The sequence below is a fragment of the Stylophora pistillata genome, chromosome 10, assembly GCF_964205215.1.
Source record: "Stylophora pistillata chromosome 10, jaStyPist1.2, whole genome shotgun sequence".
Taxonomy (NCBI): Eukaryota; Metazoa; Cnidaria; class Anthozoa; order Scleractinia; family Pocilloporidae; genus Stylophora; species Stylophora pistillata.
In genome coordinates, this window is record NC_142528.1 from 11473432 (window position 1) to 11495262 (window position 21831).

The window sequence follows — 21831 nt, forward strand, 5'->3', positions numbered from 1 at the left end:
GGAATTGTGCATCAAATCCGACGCGAAAAACGGACAACAATATCAGTTGAAGCGAATCGTGACGGCGCTGATGCCGAGTCTCCTTTTCCTTTGTTTTTCTCTCTTTCTGCCTCATTTAAGAACTCTAGCTCAAGGGAAAAGGTCGAAACATTGTCTTCGTTTTCGGAATTGTAGGCCGAGTTTCTGTTTGTATCCATTATTGTCGCGAAATATATTATTTTTCCCCGCGCTAACAATGGCCGCTCGCGCGAAAAAAAAATTTCTGGCGAAGTCGGATTTGCTGACGCTATCAGCGTGCAGTATCGGGATTTTGAGCACGCTCACGTATAATGAATTTGATTGCACGACTCTGCTAGCTATGTTCTAACAGTGGTTTGTCAACATGATTACTTACAGATATGCCATCCAAGTCATTCAAAATCAGTCGACGTGGACCTACCGAAAGCATTTTGTAAAACTGCATACCTTTTTCACCTTGGTTTGTTTAAATAAGCTTTCCAGTTTTTACAAAATGGATTAGAATTTTACGAAAATGAAGGACTTCCGGGTTATTAAATTGACAAATGTGAAGAAATGCTTTCCTGGCAAACATAGCACTGATTAAAGGTGGGTGTCACAATATTGGGCCACAAGGTTTGTGCTGATACTTCTGTGTTATTTATTGAATTCATTCCAACTTTGCAGCATTCCCATGAACTATGTATAAAACACGACGCAAACAAACAAACAAAATAAAGAACGAAGGAACACTTATCGTAAGCTAGCTTTGGCCTGATTAATCAGGTTGTGAAACATGCACACTGACTCTCAGTTATACCATCGATGATAAGTTTATTAGATGTTAATAAAAAGTCAACATTTCAGCGCACTCCTGCAGCAATGCATGCGCAGGGCTGAAATACGAGATACGTGTTTCCTATACCAGGTGCGTAACGTAAACTTAAAGTAATGATTACTCTAAATAAACAAGTAAATAAAGGTTTCCTTTCCCATTAGCTGTTCACCCATACGCCACACTTATCTTGAGTTATGTTTAACTTAATTTGCATAAACTGACATCACAACTGTTTAGTAACAGCTATTTGCGCTGGTTATGCAGGCGTCGTATTTACTGCTACAGGATGTGGCCTTATCTTGGATAGCAGGAGTTCCCAAAGAAAGTCGAGGAACTCACAGATGGTCAGAACACTGCACCCGAGGAACAAACCCATGTTGCCTCCAAGCTCACCTAAAAAAAATTACTTTCATGATATACGTTTTTGTTTCTTTAAGGGTAATGTCAGATGAGAAGAAATATTAATTTATCTCGACAGGCCAATAGCGGATTGGTCTTTTTCTTGAATGTTTTCCCCTTTTTTCTTAGTGTTTATTTGTTTTGCTTTTTCTTAAGAAAAAATCCACGCAGTGCGAAGCTGAAGGTTAGGGTTAGATCCTTTAAAGTAGTGGGGAAGAGGGGAGGGGGCGGGGAGAAAGGGAGGGAGGGTGATTTCGTTTTTTCTGTGAAAATACAGCGACGAATTGGTTTTAGTAGAGCCAGCTGTTACTCTGGCATAGATCCAATCACTGAGAAAATCTGGAAAACGCCACTAAAGTCGGTAAATTTTTGCTTTCCGTTTCTTTTTTCTTTTTTTCTTTGCAGGATTGGTCGACAAAAGCGTTTTTGATTTTAAATGGGGTCGATCTTCCTCATGATTCTTGACTTACCAAAGAGGCTCTCATTCGTGTGGCTAGGAACATCTTCGCGTTTCTCATAAGACAAATACTGAAATCCCACTTGAAGATAGACAAAGTTCTCACTTACAAATTGAAAAAGAAAACACAAAAATGTATTCATCTGATAGAAACAAAAATATTACTAGTATTTATTTTAACAAAGTCAACAGGAAAATAGTATCAATGATTGCATTGGTGAGAAGGAAAACCAAAGGATCTATAAAGATCATAACAATTGAGAGAGTTTAGTAGCAGGGTGGCTGTTCTTAAAAAAGAAAAAAGGTTGGAGGAAACCTTCAAAGATGTCTTAGAAATTTGCAGTGCACTCCAGTCAAAAAAGGAGGAATCAGAGAGTTCATTAATAATGTCAGGGAAAAAAGGAGCCAAAAATTAAAAAGCTATAACCATTTAAAAGAGAGTCAGCTTGTACAAAAAGCCACTCGGTAACCTGGCCACACATTCAAAAGACCAACCCAAAGTTGATCAGTACCTGCCGGTCTGGGTTCCAAAAGACTGTTATCGCAGCAAAAGAATGCAATTTTCTGGGTCCTATTTTCAATCGGATCGCCAAGGGATGTTATGAGGAAAAGTGAGCTACCACGCAGGTTACTCAGGAGGACAAAAAGTGGTGGCAATCTTCGTTGGAATTTCAGATCATCGGATGACCATTTTTGAAATACTAGGTAACTTACTGACTCTTTAGCAATTGAGAATCTGAAAACATCATGCTCAGAGCCTCGATTTCACATTTTATTCTCACTCAAGAATGCTGGCTCCTTTAAGAGTTCTCCTTCACCCCCTCTTCCATCCAAAGTCAGCTGACCACTTATATGATGGCTAACTTACCTGAGGTATTCCTTGCTGTAGTTATAAGTTTGTCCAATAATCCTTAACAGCGTATTGTCCGGAAATTTAGAATATGAGACACGTGATTCATAAACCGTCTGCTCGCATGCAGTATTGCAGTCACATTCTGTCAGGTTAAACTCCTCTGAAAGTCATTCATTAATAAACAAACACTGAAAAATTTATCGCACATTCTACGGTGTTTAATATAGGCGTCGCCAGTGAAGAATTATCTCTAGGAAGGTGACGCCTTCGAACATAGGAGAAAATCAATCACCCAGTTCATTCAAGTACAGTGTCAAGTGAAGTCTAAATTCGTCTCTAATTCAAGAAGAGAATCACAATAAAAATAACGATTTTCTGTAAAACGCTTTCACGCGATGTCATGGCTGCCATATTGGCTTGAAATTTAGTGAAATAGCGGCCAAATTAATGAACCAACAGACGAGTGTAACTGGTCACTGGGGGAGTGAGAACGATTTATTAAAAACAATCGTTTCCTTACTTTTTGCTTTTTGAAGACATGGACGGTCTTGAAAGGAACACACTGGCAAACCCCGCAGATCTAGACGAAAACATCAATAGGGGCATTAAAAAAAGGCGCACAACTTTGGAATGATTCATTACGGTAGTGCTGGAAGAAACGCCTTCTTAATAAGTTACATCACAGCACAAAATGAGTTGAAAGCGAATATATGCAAGAGAGTCTTATAAGAATTTCTCACTAATTTCTTTTGTTTTTTTTTGTAGAGCTCTCGATGTGCATCCGAATAGCAACAACCTTGCAAGCCATACATCAAGGGCACGAAAAGCATTTATCAGTAAGACATAAGAAATTGCATCACAGAGTCGTCTGTTGAATCCACGAATACGCTCGCCGTGGCTCGCGCGGGTCATTCTTATGACAGCAAGATGGGCCTGGGTTTACCAGCTTAATCCCAAAAAATGTGAAGAGGGCATGTAGCTCAGTAGCTTATGCACTTTATAATTTTCATGCAATTCGTATTTATCAAGTGGAAAATCTTTGACTACAATTCTGAGAACAATACAGTCAAAAAAGGTATTAAGTTGGTCAAAGCAAAGGAAGCCACGGCGAGCGTATTCGTAGATTCAACAGGCGACTCTGCGATACAGTGTCTTATGTCTTACTGATAAATGCTTTTCTGACGAGGCATTTTTTCAAAAAAACTTAATAATATCTTGAACGAAAATGAAAAACATTTAAAATTTTATACCACCTGGTAAAGCATAATCTCGTCGGCATCCGCATTTATCCATGCTGTGATTTGACCGACACTGATAGATGCAGCCATCCTTCGTATATGACTTGATCCCTGCCAAACTATCCACTTTGCTGCAATTTGTTCTATAGGGCGATGGGAGTCTTTTGTACTAAAAAAACAATAAAATAGCTTAAAATAGTATACATCAAGACAGAGAAACAGTAAGGGTGAGGGGGAGTGAGGAGCTCCACAAACTTGCCTCTCGGCGGAATGGAAAACTATTTCCTGAGACCTCTACATTGAGGCTTACCTCGATATGATTTACTCTGAGTTCAGTAGTGCACAAGAATGGCCAAACCGTTTAGATTTGTTCGAATGTGATCAATAAAAATGCAAGATGGCTTCTCGGAAACGTTGGATATCGATGATATTAGGGCAAACCTAGCTGCATTACGCCGGTTTGTTTGTTTGTTTTTTTATTTTTGGCGGATACAGCTTCATAGATGGCATCTTAAGTAAAATGCCGTATGTATTCTTACCTGAGTCAGCTTGACTGCGACAGACGCATGTGTGCCGGGCTGGACTTTAAACCCAGAGTGATAGTTTACAAAGGTGTCCTGGTCATGAACAATGACACTTAAGCCACTTGAAGAACTGCTGAAGGTGGACTCATTCGTTTGAACGTCTAATGCAATGGCCAGGCCAAGATCTGAACCTTCATATAAAGAACGAAACAGCTCAATCTTCGCAGATCCATTGTAACCAGAATTAAACGTGTAACAGATGCCATCATTTGTAACAATTGGAACAAAGTGTTGTTCTGAGCATTTTATCTGTTCCTCGTCTTCAAAAACACAGTATTTTGAAGGTCCACTCATGCTTCTATCGCCAAAGAGGTCATGCCCATACTTAGAAAGGAATTCTTTTTCGTCATAGATACGTTTCGAGTGATTAAGGACACTCATTATTCTGTGCCTGGTTGAAAAGTCACAGTTGTCCACTAGAAGAGGACCAAAATCAACGAAAGCGCATAATAAAGCTTGGCCACATGTCAGATTACCACGAACACTTCGTGTTTCACTGCATCCGCTGATGTTTAATCCCAATTTTTCAAAATATTCGTCCTCGTCAGTTGTGTCTATCTTCATTTTCATGAACTGATTTAAATTGCAGATTGTAACTGCTGGAAATTTCAAGCCATCCAGAGGCGTTTCTTGCGAAATTTCAGTTTTTATTGGTCTGGAAAAATATTTTTTGAAGCTTCTTGTTGAATAGTAAAAATAAGCACCTGAGGCCGCAACGAGTAGAAGTGCCCAAACCATTCGTCTATAACTAGGTAGGGACGTTTGGATGACATATCGAAGCCCATGGACAGTTGTGTTTGTGGCAAATTCTCTCCATTTGGATAAAAGAGGAGACTTTGACTTGATCACTTCCTTAAATGAGGCAGTGGCAGGCTCCGTCGACTCCACAGGGATCATTATGGCGTAGGAAGTTGGTTAGCTGGACGTTGAAGGCTGAAAGCACGAATAAAAACATATCTTACTGTTTTTCTGATATCCTTTATCGACGGATGCGACAATTTCTCAATTGGCTTGTGTTTTTGACTTCCCTAACGAGTGTATTATATAGTATGGAGCACATTGCTGAGCTTAAGTGAACTTCCCAATGTTATCTTTGGATAAAATTTATTGGCATTATACAGGTCTTTTCGGGAATAACTTCTCATCCCAATCCCAGTTTTCAGTGAACTCTAACAGGCATTAAATAGTGGGTTAAAAATTTTGTAAATTCAGTAAAAAAAAAAATCTCATATTCACCAACGATCACTTGGAACAAAGATAAGCATGACGGACGGTTTAAGTCACAGAAGATCACAAGTTTAGTTAGTATCTGTCCATACTGCAGTAATTAACAAATGTTTTCCATTTTTGGTTCTCTCTGGTATATTATACGTTACTACAGGATACCATACCTGCAACTGAGCGCTATGTATTGTATATTAGTATATAGATACTGATGAAATACCAGGATTTCTCCTTTTACTAAAAAATCATATCTTCACCGCGCGCAGTGAAGATACTATTTTTATCTTTCAAGTGTCAGGATATTGGTGTGGCCATGGTGACCAACATAATTACCCAATTACAATAGAGCTTCTCGCTCAGGCGCGCGGTCGGTTGATTTTAAATTTCATCAAAATCTATATAATAAATAGAACATTACATGGCCGCTTGGGGATGCGAATTTTATCTTCGAGTGCTGAAAGTATCTCTCACGAGTGAGCGCAGCGAACTCGCGAGAGATACTTTCAGCAGTCGAAGATAAAATTCGTATCCCCGCGCGGCCATATAATATCCTCTATTTATAAACTTATACCCGATTTACGCCAGCAAAACATATTAAGCTAAAGTAGGTTTAACTGAGTTAAAATCAGAAACAGAGTACTGAAAAACTGAATTTTCCATAAAATTCGAGTAGTTACTATGCGTTACATTTGAAGTCGACAGACAGACAAAACAGCTTTAAAATATTTTTAAGCTTTGGTGTGAATGAGATAATTATTACGAAGTGACTTTTTCACTTGAATACTTGCCTTACGTCTAACATTTCATGGAAATAATTTTACAAAACTTGAGGCTTCATTTGGAATTAACGAAAAATAGAAATTTACCTTGCAAGGAACTATGACTAAAGGTTTAGGTTCGAAGACTGTCGAATCTTTACACTGGCAAACAAAAAAATCGCTTTCTACTTTATTAAAAATTGGTTGTTTTACGCGCATGTTCGACTTTAGAGTTAAGGGTTTCCTCTTTTAAATAATTGATTCGATTTTAGTTTGTATTCAGTTGACCATGTTTCAGGATACTTTTTTCCCAAACAAGGCAGCAAATAATGTTCAAGTTCTACCTTTGGTGAAAAGTAAGTTTTGTCTTTCGAGAGAAATTTTGCATTATCATAGTTTTGATTCCTTTCAGGCTTGATGTTATGTTAAAAAAACTACTTTTTCTGATTTGACTACTTTTTCTAATTTGAGATTTTGGACGTGGTACTGATCCTTTTCATAATATAATCCATTATACCAGCATGACGTAATTGACCCTGAGCTCAAAAGCGAGTAGGATAAATAGAATACTTAAATAACTTATTATTCCCTAGAATTTATTCAGTCTAACTGTTGAAGATGCACTTGTTTCTCCTTACAAATATAAAGTCTATGGATTACCTGTTATAGGCTTTTATGTGGAGGAAGAGCGGAGCTAAAACCACAGTTTGGGAGAGGTCTTTGTACCGAGCCTAAGGTGATGGCACAGTCATCCAAAGAGAACAATCTTATCCCCCCCCCCCCACCACGTTGCTTACTTAGTCATTTCTTCGAGGTACAATTTACCACTTTCAGGTAACCTTAGCTCAGCTCTCAACTTATCACAGGACTGAAGTGATTTATGCAGCAAAATATGTCCTCAATATCTTGAATCAGAAAAGGACTAAACCATGGTGCCAGCCTCGATATCTTCTAGCCAAAGAGGAAGTTGTCTTAAAAACTCAATCACCCCTTATGCTACCGGTAAAAATTTTCCCACCGATGTTGATTTTATGGTTAGCACGTACGTGCATGGTCAGGGTCGTTAGTCTCTGAAAGTTTACGAAACATGACAATGAGCAAAATAAATTGAAAAACTGTACGAATCAACAATATATAAATAATTACTCTTCACAAAAAGGTACAAATGTTCACCCCGGGAGATTTTGTGTGTTTTGACGTATTGAAAACTTAATAAAAAAAACGTGACTCTGGAAATTTTCAAAAGTCCATAATGTTTGCACAGGTACAAAGAACATATATCCAGCCTTTCTCTCTCTCCTAAACTTTATCAAAGTCACTTGCAGTTTCTCCCTCTAACTCGGACAATTTATGGAGATAAACCTTAGTTTTGTTTTGAATTTAATTTTTTATGTGAAAGTACATTACTCTTTACAATTTAACAGCTGTGAAATGAAAAACTCATTAAAAATTAAAGGAGGCTGGGTTTTTCTTTGATTTTCAATGCAGTTCTTTTACAAGAACGCACCATTGATTGGACTTAGCAAGGGATAAATTTAAATTGTCATTATAATTTATATAAACGAGTGAAACCTTTTCAAGTTAACACAAGGAATAACCGCTCAGTGATATTTTATTCAAGTATCATAAGACCAAAGCATTTTTTAAATGCCCGATTTTGCGAAGAGAGACTTTTCTTTTCTCTTTACTAAAAAATACATTGTTGTCATAGGGAATGTATAAATAAAAACCTTTTTTGTATAACTGGTTGCATTGCCAGAAGTTCGCCGAAAGCTGATTTAGACGCGACCTTTAGAAATCCTTTATCTATTCTTGGTCCCAATCTTTTGCCAGGTGCATGACGTAAACTTAAAGTAATGGTTCCTCTAAATAAACAAGAAGAGATTTCTCATCAAACTCAGTTCTACTATGCGAGGTGCAGAATTTCAAGTGACTTAAGAAAGGATAACAAAGTTAGTAAATGACTGTGCTAAGTATAGGATGTAATATGGCTGCAAAGTGACACAGTTTATCCTCGAGTGCTGATAATATTTCTAATAAGTGAGCGGAGCGATTCTGTACACGCGTTTTGATAGGTTCATACCTATGATCTATTGGAGTAATTATAGTAATAGTAATAGTAATAGTAATAGTAATCAAAGTTTAATGTCTTTACGTGGGGCATGGTTACCCATATTGCCCGAGCCAGAGGCTCATGTATAAAACGCAAGACAACAACCCACCCATCCCACCCCACCCCAAGGGAGGACATTCATCACACAGTAATAATAATAATAATAATAATAATAATAATAATAGAAACTGTAATTTTATTATAATTCATCAGTAAAAATACAGGATAACAAACAAAATTAAGACAAATTAAGGTATTAATATTAAAAAAAGTTTAAAAAGTCTCTAGCAGAGAGAAAAGTCTTGAATCTCTTCGGTATTAACAACTGTTCTACAGAGTAGCAGAATTCATCTTATGTCTGCATTATTTTGCTTCAGCTTCATTCAGCAGAACAGCAAATAAATTGACGATACATGATCGACGTCCTTAATAATAATAATAAATTTTTCCTTAAAGATTTTTCACAAAAAGCAGTTCTCTAAAAAAAAAAAATTCAGTAAACTAAAATAATAATAATAATAATAATAATAACAATAATAATAACAATAATAATAATGATAATAACACCTTTATTTAGAAACGATGATGTTTAAAGCTGAACAGCTTGTGGGGTGGTGTGTAAATCTAAATAAACTCTAAATTAAATTAATTCAAATGATGATGGTTTTTGAGGAGAGGGGAAAACCGGAGTACCCGGAGAAAAACCTCTCGGAGCAGAGTGGAGAACCAACAAACTCAATCCACTGATGACGCCGGGTCCGGGAATCAAACCCGGGACACATTGGTGGAAGGCGAGTGCTCTCACCCTTACTCCAACCCTGCTTTCCCTAATCTCGTGCGTGGGAAATTTTAAAACGTCTCCTACCCTAACCCTGCAGGAGACAGGACCTCCATTCATTCGTCCGTATCCGAGAAGACTATAATATCTAAACCCTTTCTTGATGTTATAGAAAGGCAGCATATTCTCCTCAATTATTTTAAGACCGTTAGTGTTGGTCCGGCCGAGGCTCGAACCCTCGACCTCCCGCACATCAGTCCAGCGGTCTATCCATTGAGCTAGCCGGGAGGCGGAGAACCGTAAGACTCATAGATGACATCACCATTGACAACATTTTTGTCGATTCCATGCTGCCGTGGCTCTGTAAAGTAATAGAGAGATTTAGCACCGCGTTTATTTGAAACGGCGAACGTCAGCCTGTCCTTTCACGTTTCACGTAAATAGCGTGAACCTTGCTGTTTTAGCTTCGCATAAGCTCACGTCATGATGTATTTGAAGGTACCCTTGTATGACTTGTAAGGAATAGTTTTGGTGCCCTTCATTCGGCAATAGCTTCTACTCTGTAAGAGAAAAAGTTAAGGCAAATCTTACGTACGCAGCAAACGCGAAACAGGTTATTCTCACATGGAAATGGAAGCGCCATCGGCAAACTTGAAAAAATGGCGGGAAACACAGGATCACGTGATCACTACTGCCGTTCACGTTTCACATAAAAGCGGTGCTAAATCTCTCTAACAGATCACAGAAGGCGTCAAATTTTGGTAAGAACATGAGTGACACAGTTGGCTCTGCCTCGTCTTCCACTCGCGTATCCATATGTGCGTTTTTTTTTTCATTTATTGAATCCACAATTACATTTGTTTTATAAATCCATAGTGTTGATTATGAAGATAATGTTTCGACATCTAAATCAGAAAAAATCTCAAAATCATTATCAAAGTAAAGTTGGTAATGTCAGAAAAAGTGGAACCGCCATGTTGATAAAACTGGTTTCCAAGACGAAATCCTCATGCTCACAGGAGTTGCATAATGGAACGTTCAATGCCCCCATTGACATTTTAATGAATTTGAATCGGGATAAATATTGAAATATTATCACTCAATAATCATAGAGTAAATTCTGGTAACAAACAGAGTAATAAAGAGCTCGAGAGAATCAATCCTTTATGCACAATGTATAAGCCTTATTCAACGGTTGTCGAATCTCGTATTCTATGAATAATGTTTTATTATGTGCTCCTTAAATATTTTGATTTTGCTATATACTACATAGGCAGCAAAGGGTGTGAAAAGGGCAATTACAGTCTTAAACGGAAGTGTGAATAAATATTAGAGATAAGTTTCCTAAAAGAAGCTGTGAAAGGAATTCAGTTGCCGTCTCAGCTTGATCCGCTTTGATCAAAATGTTCTCCTACTTTCTTTTGTTTGTATGTAATTTCTTTTTGTTCTCCACTGCGAAACAGCCGCAGAACTACATTTACGTCTTACTTCAGTTAAGTAGGTTTTGATTCCAGCATTTAGCTCACAAAAGCGGGGAGATTTTCCCCAGTGATATACTGGAAATTAGCTCTCAGGTAAGTCAACTAAACATGGTTAATACTATATTGTACAAAAAGCAAAGAAATAAAAAACACACTCTTCTGTGATCTATCTTTTCACATTAGCTGTTCACCCATACGCCAAATTATCTTGAAACAAGACATTACACATATCATGAGTTATGTTAATTTGTACAAACTGACATCACAACTGTTAAGTAACATCCATTTGTGCTGGTTATGCAGGCGCCGTGTTTACTGCCACAGGACGTGGCCTTATCTTGGATAACAGGAGTTCCCAAAGAAAGTCGAGGAACTCACAGATGGTCAGAAAACTGCATCCGAGGAACAAACCCATGTTGCCTCCAACTTCACCTAAACAAAAATGACTTTCGTGATATATGTTTTTTTTTCTTTTATCAAAACCCTAAAAAAGCTAGAAGAGGCACTATATAATTTTAAGTCAGTATTAACTTTCCTGCCAAAGGCACACCTCCCTGCGTTTTTATTTCTAAGAAACTGGTCTGAGTATGTTTATCAACACTTCAGAAACACCCAAAAATTTTCATATTTTCAAGATGATTTGCTTCTTTAAGGGAAATGTCCGGTGAGAAGAAGTATTTCTGTTTCTCGACAGGCCAATAGTGGAGTGGTCTTATTCTTGAATGTTTTTCCCTTTTTTCTTTGTGTTTATTTGCTTTTCTTTTCCTCAGGAAAAAAATCCACACTGCGAAGCTGAAGGTTTAAGTTAGATCCTTAGATCATTCTCAGTGGTGAAGGGGGGGGGGGGGCGGGGAGAAAGGGAGGGAGATTTCGTCTTTTCCGTAAAAATAAAGCGACGAATTTGTATTAGTGTATTAGTAGAGCCAGCTGTTGCTCTGGCATAGATCCAATCATTGAGGAAATCCGGAAAACGCCGCAAAAGTTGGTAGATCTCTGCTCTTCTTTCCTTTTTTCTTGGCACGCTTGTTTTGCAAAAGCGTTTTTTATTCTAAATGGGGCGGACCTTCATCATAGTTAACTTACCAAAAAGGGTTTCCTCTCCGTAGCTAGGGACTTCTTCGCGTTTCTCGTACGACAAATATTGAAATCCCACTTGAAGATAGACATAGTTTTCACTGACAAGTTGGAAAAGAAAACACAAAAAATGTGTTCATTTGATAGAAACAAAAAAAATCTGGTATTTATTTAGGTTACCGATAAAATGGTATCAATGATCGGTGGGAAGGAAAGCAAATAAATCGATAAAAACCATAACAATTGATAGAGTTAAGCAGTGGAGGTGGTTGTTCTTAAATCAAAAAAAAAAAAAAAAAAGGTTGGAGGAAACCTTCAATGATGTCTTAGGAATTTGCGGAGGACTTCAGTCAAAGAACGGAGCCACCAAAGGGTTGATTAATAATGTCAGGGAAACAAGGAGCCAAAACTTAAAAAGCTATACCCATTTTAAAGGCAGTCATCAGCTTGTACGAAAAGCCACTCGGTAACGTAGCCTCGCATTCAAAAGACCAAGAAAAGGTGGACAAATACTTGCTGGTCTGGTTACCATATCGGAGCTGGTGACTGATGCCATTTGGGGGATGGTATGAAGAGAAGTGAGCCCCCAGATTATTCGTGATCAGCAAGATTAATAGGGGTGGCAACCTTCGTTGCATTTTTAGAACATTTGGTGACCGTTTACATCATGGGTCTTAATTTTCAATCGGATCGCCAAGGGATGCTATGAGGAAAAGTTAGCGACCACGCAGGTTACTCAGAAAGATTAAAAGTGGTGTCAACCTTCGTTGGATTTTCAGAACATGAGATGACCATTTTTAAAATGCTAGGCAACTTACTGACTCTTTAGCAACTGAGAATCTTAAGACTTGTTCAAAACCTCTATTTCACCTACTCTTCTCGTTCAAGAATGCTGGCTCCTTTAAGAGTTGTCCATCTCCCGCTCTTCTATCCAAAGTCAATTGACCACATATATGATGACTCATACTCACTTACCTGAGGTATTCCTTGCTGTAATTAGAAACTTGTCCAATTATCCTTAATAGCGAATTGTCCGGAAATTTAGAATATGAGACTCGTGGTTCATAAACCGTCTGCTCGCATGCACTGTTGCAGTCACATTCTGTCAAGTTAAACTCCCCTGAGAATCATTCATTGAAAACAAGCATTAAAAAATTATGTTGCACATCCTACGGCGTTTAACATAGGCGTCGCAATAAAGAACTGTCACTCATAAGGTGACGCGTTCGAGCGTGATCAGTCCATCAATTATGGAATCTTTCATTCATGAACAGTGCCGGGTGAAGTATACATTCGTCTATAATTCAAGAAATATTTTAAATACAATTCATAAAGAAAACCACGATCACAATAACGATTTTCTGTAGAACATTTTCACATGATGTCACGTCTGCCATATTGGCTGGGAATTCAGTGGAAAAGCGGCCAAATGAATGAACCAACAGATAAGCGTTGTTGCTCACCGTGGAAGTGTGAACGATTTATGAAAAAAAACAGTTTCCTTACTTTTTGCCTTTTGAAGACATGGGTGGTCTTGAAAGGAACACACGGGCAAACCCCGCAGATCTAGGCGAAAACATCAATACAGACATCAAACAGGGGCACAACTTTGCAATGCTTCATTGCTATAATGAATAGCGGAAAAAACGCCCTCAGAATAAGTTACATCATAACAGAAAATGAGCCGAAAGCGAATCTATGGAAGAAAATCTTGAATATTTTGGCACTACTTTCCTTGTTTTTTTGTAGAGCATACGATGTGTATCCGATTGGCAACAATCTTCCTCGCCATATTTCAAGTGCACGCACAGGTCGTTCTTGTGAAAGGAAGAGGGGCCTGGGTCTACGGTTTTCATCCAGAAAATGTGAAGAGGGCATGTAGCTAGCTTATGCACTCTATAACTTCTATGCAATTCATATTTATCAAGTGGAAAAATGTATGACGGAAATTCTGACGAGAATACAGTCAGGAAAGGTATTAAGCTGGTCAAAACAACGGAAGGCACGGCGAGATCTCGTGGATTCAACAGGCGATTTTGTGATGCAAAATCTTATGCCGTATGATAATAAATCATTTACTGTCGAAGCACTTTCATGTAAACCTGGATAATATCTTGACCGAACGAACCAGGTAAATAATTCGAGGTACCCATACATAGTTTAATACAAATCTGGGCTTAAGCTCATTCGCAAAAGGAAAACATTTATTAATTTATACAACCTGGTAAAGTATAATCTTCTCGGCATCCGCATTTATCCATACTGTGATTTGACTGACACTGATAGATGCAGCCATCCTTCGTGTATGACTTGATCCCTGCCAAACTATCCACTTCGCTGCAATTTGTTCTGTAGGGCTTTGGGAGTCTTTCGTACTAAAAATAAAACAATGAAATGGCGTCTATCAAGATAGAGAAAGAGAGAGAGAGAGTGAGCTGGAGCGAGGAGGCTAACCCACGACTCACCTCTCCCCGGAACGGAAGACTGTTATGCATGAAGACCGTTACCCCGATATGATGCTTCGAGTAAGTGCACGAGAATACGGCAAAACCGTTGAGCTTCGTTAAATATGACCAATAAACATGCGAGATGGCTTCTCGGCAAAAGGCATTTTAATTAGGCCGATATTTCCATCAATTCTATTAGCGTTCTTTGCTTAAGCTGTTGCGTCTTTGGGGAAGACTTTCCTTAGTACCCAAAATTGAAACTTTGCATATTTATGATATGAGGGCAAACCTAGCTTCATTATGGTTATGCCAACTTAGTTGAAATTGTAAATTGGCCTCCGTAAAGAGTTAAAAAGCAGAAGTTTCAAGCGCTAGCTTTTAGTCGTCAGGTTGGTCATTAGTTTGGAATAAACTAATTATCAACCCGGTACTTTTAAATGCGCTAACGCACGATGCAAAACTTGTCCTTTCATTCACAACGCTGAGAAAATATCGAGACCCAAACGATCCATTTTTATCACTGATCACTTCACGCGCACTCCCGCCAACGTCATCTATTGCATAACTTGTACTTATCGCAAAAAGACATACATGGGCGAAACAGGAAGACGACTAGGTGACCGATTCTGCCGAGAACACCTTCGCGACGTAGAAAGGAATGGCAAGGGCGCATCAAAACAAGTCGTTAGACGGTTTGATCTACCCAATCATTGGAAGCAGCATATGGCAGTCTACGGTCTTTACTTACATTTAGGTCACTCAGATAGCCGGAAAACTGTTGAACAAAAGTTTATCTTTTAAATCGGCACTCTACTTAACCCCTTAGATATCAACGAACGCTCTTCATTCTACTAATTCATTCGTGTTTTTCTCGTGAGCATGTTGCCATCAATAGCGTAGCTCCACTTTCTGCAAATAAAACCACACGCAACCCACAATTCCTCCATTCACTCCGACGAGGGGCTAACGCTCGAAACGTCAGCTTTTTAACTCTTTACGGTTGCCAATTTACAATTTTAACTTAGTTGATTTAACCAAATTACCTTGTTACCCCCACCGACGCAGCACCACAGTTTCTTTAGAAACTAACCCACTTTATTCATTTGTCTAGCAGCATTATGACAGGTTTTTGCTCTTTGTTTTGCAGATACAGCTTCATAGATGGCATGTTAGGTAAAATGACTCAAGTTATATATTCTCACCTGGGTTAACTTGACTGCGACAGACGCATGTGCGCCGGGCTGGACTTTAAACGCAGAATGATAGTTTACATAGGTGTCCTGGTCATGTACAATGATAGCTAAGCCACTTGAAGAACTACTGAAGGTGGACTCATTGGTTTGAACGTCGAGAGCAATGGCTAGACCAAAATCTGACCCTTCATATAAAGAACGAAACAGCTCACTCTTTGCAGATCCATTATAACCAGAATTAAACGTGTAACAGATGCCGCCATTTGTAACAATTGGAATAAAGTGTTGTTCTGAGCATTTTATTCGTTCCTTGTCTTCAAAAACACAGTGATTCGTACCTCCATTCATGCTTTTAACGCCAAAGAGGTCGTGCCCATACTTAGCAAGGAATTCCTTTTTATTAAAGATACGTTTCGTGTGATTCAGGACACTCATTATTCTCTGCCTAGTTGGAATATTGCAGTTGTTCACCAGAAAGGGACCAAAATCATTAAAAACGCATAATAAAGCTTGACCACATGTCATATTACCACGGACGTTTCTCGTTTCATTGCATCCGCTAATATTTAATCCCAGCTTTTCAAAATTATCGTCCTCGTCAGTTGTGTCTATTTTCGTTTTCATGAACTGATTTAAATTACAGATTGTGACCGCAGGAAACTTCAAGCCATTTCGAGGCGTTTCTTGCGAAATTTCAGTTTTTATTGGTCTTGAAAAATATTTTTTCACGCTTTTTGTTGAATTGTACAGATAAGCACCTGAGGCCGCAAAGAGTAAAAGTGCCCACGCCATTCGTCTGTGACTTGGTATTGAAGATTGGACGACATATCGTAACCCATGGAGAGTTGCGTTTGTGGCAAATTCTATCCATTTGGATAAAAGAGAAGGCTTTGACTCGACTTGTTCCTTAAATGAGGCAGTGGTAGGCTCCATCGACTCCACAGGGACCATTTATGGTAGGGAAAGCTGTTTAGTTGTAGGTTGAAGGCTGAGAGCATAAGAAAAACATTTCATTGTTGTTATTCGGAAATCATTTATCTACGGTTGTGAAAATTTCTCGATTCGCTTGATTTTCACTTCCCTATTGAGTGTATCGTATGGAGCCTACTGCTGTACTTCTGCGAACTACCCGCGCTATATTCCGACGATATTTATTTGCATAATACAGTTCTTTTCGGGAATGACCCGCATCCCAATCCCCAATAGTCTTGAGTTTTTGGCAGTTTTTATTTTTATGAACTGTGACAAGGGTCAAACATTGGGGTAAGACGCTGGTAAATTCAGTCGAAAAAATTAATTTTATCTCCTTTCATCGACGATCACTGCGAACTAATATAAGTATATGGATTGTTTAAATTCTCTGGTTAAGTCACAGTAGAGTACAAGTTTAGTCAGTATCTGTCCATATTGGAGTAATTCACAACTTTTTTTCCCAATTTTGGCCCTCTCTGATATACTTTACTTTACTGTGGGGTACCGTACCTACAAGTTCGCGCTCTATATTATATCAACTCGTCTCCATAATTCTAAAAAAAATTGAACACATTCAAACTTATACCTGATTTACACCAGCAAAACATCTTTGGTTAAAGTAGGCTGAACTGAATGAAAATCAGAAGCTGAGTACTGAAAGACTGAATTTTCTATGGAATTGATTGTATTTTCAATGTCCTACATTTGAAGGGACGAACATGAGTTTATGCAGCTTCTGTGGGGAGAACAAGTTTAAACCGTGTTTAACAAAACAGCTTTAAACATGTTTAAACTTTGGTGTGAATGAGCTATTAATCTAGTTAACATACATGCATGGAGAACATAAGTTTAAGATAGTATCTGTTCATACTAGAGAAAACGATATACACGAACCTTACTTTATCAAATTTAGGGATAATAAAATTACACTCTGCATATCAAAATAACTTCTAGATAAACATGGAATTTGAGCATGTACAAAGCCTATTCTACTTGATATACACGCGCCCTTTCCTTACTCCGCATTACGAATTGACTTTTTCACATGAATACTTGCCTCACGTTCAACAATTTAACGAAAATGTGAGGCTTTAATTTTGAAATAACGTAAAATCAAAATTTACCTCGCATGGAACGGTGGGTTCAAGGGTTAAGCTTCGAATCGCTCTTTACTTTATTAAGGAGCGATTGTTTTCGTGCATGTTCGACTTTAGAGGCAAGGGTTTTCTCTCTTAAATTATTAATTTAATTTAAAATTTGTTTTGAGATGACCATGTTTCAAATAAAGCTATATTTTTACCTTTAGTGAAAAACAAGTTTTGTTGTCCTTAGAGAGAAAATTTTGCATTATCATGGTTTTGATTCTTTTCAAGCTTGATTCCATATCAAAATCCCCCCCAAAACTTTTTTTTTTTTTTTTTTTTTTTTGATTTGAGATTGTTTTAATTTTTGGGACGCGGTGCTGATCCTATTTATAATATAATTCATCATGCTAGCGTGACATATTTTATTACAAGCTCAAAAGCGAGTAGGATGGATCCAGTACTTAACTCATTTCATAGTTCTTTCTTAGTTTTTATTCAGTCTAACTGTTGAAGATGCATTTGATTCTCCTTCCAAATATTAAGTCTCGAAAATATTTTTCATAAATGTCTTTCACCGGATTTAGAATTGAATTCGATCTATGATATATATATATATATATATTTATTTTTTGCTCTTTTTTTATGCAAATTGTAACAATGCACAAACCGTGAATCAATGGATTACCCAATATAGGCTTTTTTGTAGAGGAATAGCGGAGCTGGGGGAGGGGGGGAACGTCACTTTGGGAGAGGTCTTTGCACAGAGCCTAAGGTGATAGCACAGTCATCCAAGAAGACTAACCTTACCCTCCCACGTCGCTTACTTAGTCATTTCTTCGAGGTATCACTTACCACTCTGAGGTAACCCTAGCTCAGCTCTCAATTGATCTTAGGACAGATTATACTGAAGTGATTTATGCAGTAAAATATAACCTTAAAATCTTGAATCAGAAAAAGACCAAACCATGGTGCCAGCCTCGATATCTTTTAGTCAAATAGGAAGTTGTCTTAAAAACTCAATCACTTCTTATGCTATCTGATTTTATGGTGAGCACGTACGTGCATGGTCAAGGTCGTTAGATTCTCAATGTTTACGAAACATGACAATGAGCTAAATCAATTGAAAAACTACATGAATCAACAATATATAAATAATTACTCTTCACAGGAAGGGACGAGTAGCCACCCGGGAGATTTTGTGTGTTGACGTATTGAAAACTTTAAACAAATCCGTGACTATGGAAATTTTCAAAAGTCGATAATATTTGCACAGGTACAGAGAACATATGTCCAGCCTTTCTCTCTTTCCTAAACTTTATCAAAATCACTTGTAGTTTCTCCATCTAACTCAGGCAACTTATGTAGATAAACCTTAGTTTTGTTTTGAATTTAATTTTCTATATGAAAGTACATCACTCTTTACAATTGAACAGCTGGGAAATTAAAAAATCATTTAAAATTAACAGGGGGCTGGGTGTTTCTTTGATTTTCAGTGCAGTTTTTTTTTACAAGAACGCACTGTTGATTGAACTTGGCAAGGGGTAAGTTTAATTTATCATCATAATTCATATAAACAAGTGAAACCTTTTCAAGCCAACGCAAGGAATAACCGCTCATTGATGTGATTCATCACGTGTCATAAAACCAAAGCATTTTCAAACGCCTGATTTTGCGGAGAGACTCTTCTTTTCTTTCTGCAATAGAATTACATTATTTTCACGGGAATGCATAAATAAAATTTTTCTTTCTTATATAACTGGCTGCACTGCCAGTTAAAAGTTAGTTGAAAGCTGCTGTAGGCGTGACCTCAATAAGGCCTTTATTTACTCTCGGTCCCAGTCTTTTTCCAGTGGGTACATTACACTGGAAGGAGTGAGACACAAGCTTTTAACGTTCGGTTGATACAAAACATTCTTACCGATGCAGGGAATTTCAGCGTGGCATGACAACGAGAATTGCTGTTGATGACGTAAAAAGGCTTGTGGAAATTCAGCATGGCGAATGCTCTAGAAATGAAGTGTTCTCGTTTATCTGAAGATGAAATCAATTTCTGAAGTAAAAAATAATATAGTAATAATGTTTATTCATTACTATAACGCTGGTTAACGTGTACATCTGATCAAACGCGACGTTCCAACTGCATACTGTTAATCTTCTTCAGGTGATAAAGTCCAGTGGAAATAATGTTTACCTCTTAGCTGGAAGTGATTTTCCAAGCATTCATAGAACTGAAATAGCGGCTTTGACCTCTTTTCATTTGCGGTTTATCAGCTTAAATCAAATGTAGTATGCTTCTGCTATTGTCTAATTAAAGGACAACGTGCAGCCTCGGGCTCACTGAATTTAATCCAGCAAAGATGTTGTTAGATCGGGCTCACTGAATTTAATCCACCAACGATGTTGTTAGATCACGCATCTAACTAAAGAAAGCTAAAAACAGAAATTTAAAACGCCTCCCACGCACGAAATGTCTTCAAATAAACACCACTTGAGTGGAATGTAAAGCCCATATTCGGGGCTATTCTTAAAAATTGAATCCTTTGTGCGAATGAAGGATACAATTCTGTTCTTTGAAGCATTTTACGTATGAACCATGAGTGTGTAAGAGTGTTAATTTCAACGCGCTATTACAAAGTCAGAGATCCCTTCCTAAGCCAGTAGGTGCCAATAGCTTTGTTTCAGGGACGTGCGACAACAAAATTTCAATAAGTTATATGGTTAACGAAACACAGAAAATTAATTTCTTTTGGTTTTCAAAAAACTACTTTTCAATCTAACCTGTATTCGACGTTTTGTAAATGTTCGAAATTCCTCGTCACCCTATCTAACTGTTTTAAGAGCGAGTTGCCTTCGGTCGATTCCTCGATTGTGTGGGTGTGGGGTTTTTTTTTTGTGGAAAAACAAAAACTTAGCTGCAGGTTTAACATCCCTAGTTTGATCCGTTTGTGTTACGTAGGCAATATGGATTACATAGCTAAATGTACCATATTAATAGACTCAAATTCTGCGAAGAAACCTTTCTATCAAACTAAACTAAAATGACAAGCGTAACAAAGCAATCCACAGCAAAAAATTAGTTCTCATGTCACAGATCATGCTCCTTTTTTGATTTTATGTTTTGAGCCAAGATCTTTTCAGAAAAATGTTTCTCTCGATGCGATGCTAAAATGTGTTTGATATAGCGGCCCCCCTAGCGAAGACGCTAAAAGTTAAGGAATACATTCTGTCGGGCTGTCTCCTGTGTGTAAACATATCAGAGGAATCTTGAAACGTGCTGAAATTGTAAGCTTCATTGAATCAACTGCCAGTATGCGCTTTTAAAGCAAATAAAAAAGCTTAAGTGCCACCATGAAATTATTTTCAGATGTTTATCGTCTTTTGTAGCGTCCCGCACAGCAAGAAATGCAAAGATTATATCGTGGAATCTACATAATTTGCTGATTTAAACGGTAAAATGCTCTCTTTTTAAAGTAAAGAAAATTTCCCCCAAGTCTTATGAAGCACCGATCACACCTATTAAGATATTTCTGCAAGGAGAACTTCTGGTTGAAATAGCGCACAATCCTAAAATGGTTGTGAGATGTTTATCGCTTTCTGCAGTCTTCCATGGCGCCACGGAAAAACTGAATACACAATGTGCTAGTGGCTATAATCCAGAAATCACAAAAGGAGAGAACTCAGTTCTGTATCGAGCACAAATGTTGAGGTACTTAGTTACCCGAAACAAAAAAAAAGAAGCAGCAGGTAGCATTGGGAAACATCGGGTCAAAACTGGGTCAAGATCGGTATTTCATTGTTACACTCGCTCACTCACCCCCTCACTCACTCATCTCGACAACATATGTTGCTTCACCTCCCATGGGAGGCAGTAGCCACAAAAGGCCATTGAGCTCTTCTTTCAAGAAGTCGATCACTAAATATCTTAACATTGTTGGCTTTTGGTCTTCATCCATAACAAGTCTTACTGAACTGACGAACCAGATTGCGGAAACCAAATTTGCGCCAAATTTGATTAATATTTTAAGCAACCGAAAGTCATGAAACTTTTTATTTCGTCACGCATTAAGTTACAAAACGTAAATAACATTCTTCTTGGTTTCTTTCCCGAAGCCACCGATACCTCCGTTGGTCATTAAAGCAGCAAAACATATTTGTATAGTCAACACTTTTGAAAAAGTGTATAATTTTTAATTTAGCGAAGTATATTGATAACATTTAGAGATTAATAACACGATTTTTTGCTGCAACTACAATTGATTTGTCTCTATATGAAGTACTAGAACTTCTACCGCCACTGACCACTCATATTTTGCGCTAATTTTTCTCGTCCGGCTCATCGC

At 37.9% G+C, this 21831-nt stretch overlaps 2 protein-coding genes across 7 annotated transcripts; both read right to left on the bottom strand.

Moving 5' to 3' along the window:
* Nucleotides 1–634: 634 nt before the first annotated feature.
* On the bottom strand, nucleotides 635–7334 carry LOC111321579 (acid-sensing ion channel 2). 2 transcript variants are annotated; one of them, XM_088737291.1, is made up of 7 exons: nucleotides 7009–7334; nucleotides 4322–5299; nucleotides 3798–3951; nucleotides 3065–3124; nucleotides 2560–2704; nucleotides 1705–1796; nucleotides 635–1228 (listed from the first exon to the last, which is right to left on the bottom strand). In XM_088737291.1, exons 2-7 carry the CDS (start codon nucleotides 5261–5263, stop codon nucleotides 1092–1094), a joined length of 1530 nt encoding a protein of 509 aa, XP_088593417.1. In that variant the 5' UTR covers nucleotides 5264–5299; nucleotides 7009–7334; the 3' UTR covers nucleotides 635–1091. The 2 variants fall into 2 exon arrangements, with proteins under 2 accessions (XP_088593417.1, XP_088593415.1); XM_088737289.1 differs by lacking the exon at nucleotides 7009–7334 and adding an exon at nucleotides 6457–6569.
* A 1275-nt stretch (nucleotides 7335–8609) lies between these two features.
* On the bottom strand, nucleotides 8610–18499 carry LOC111321578 (acid-sensing ion channel 2). 5 transcript variants are annotated; one of them, XM_088737286.1, is made up of 8 exons: nucleotides 17531–18056; nucleotides 16993–17142; nucleotides 15444–16422; nucleotides 14016–14169; nucleotides 13301–13360; nucleotides 12770–12914; nucleotides 11804–11895; nucleotides 8610–11152 (listed from the first exon to the last, which is right to left on the bottom strand). In XM_088737286.1, the coding sequence occupies exons 3-8, from the start codon at nucleotides 16383–16385 to the stop codon at nucleotides 11016–11018; spliced, it is 1530 nt and encodes a 509-aa protein (XP_088593412.1). In that variant the 5' UTR covers nucleotides 16386–16422; nucleotides 16993–17142; nucleotides 17531–18056; the 3' UTR covers nucleotides 8610–11015. The 5 variants fall into 5 exon arrangements, 4 of the variants coding, with proteins under 4 accessions (XP_088593412.1, XP_088593413.1, XP_088593411.1 ...); XM_088737288.1 differs by lacking the exon at nucleotides 16993–17142 and having other exon boundaries at nucleotides 8613–11152; nucleotides 15444–15619; nucleotides 16193–16422; nucleotides 17531–17713; XM_088737287.1 differs by lacking the exons at nucleotides 16993–17142; nucleotides 17531–18056 and adding an exon at nucleotides 18344–18499.
* Between the last annotated feature and the right edge of the window lie 3332 nt (nucleotides 18500–21831).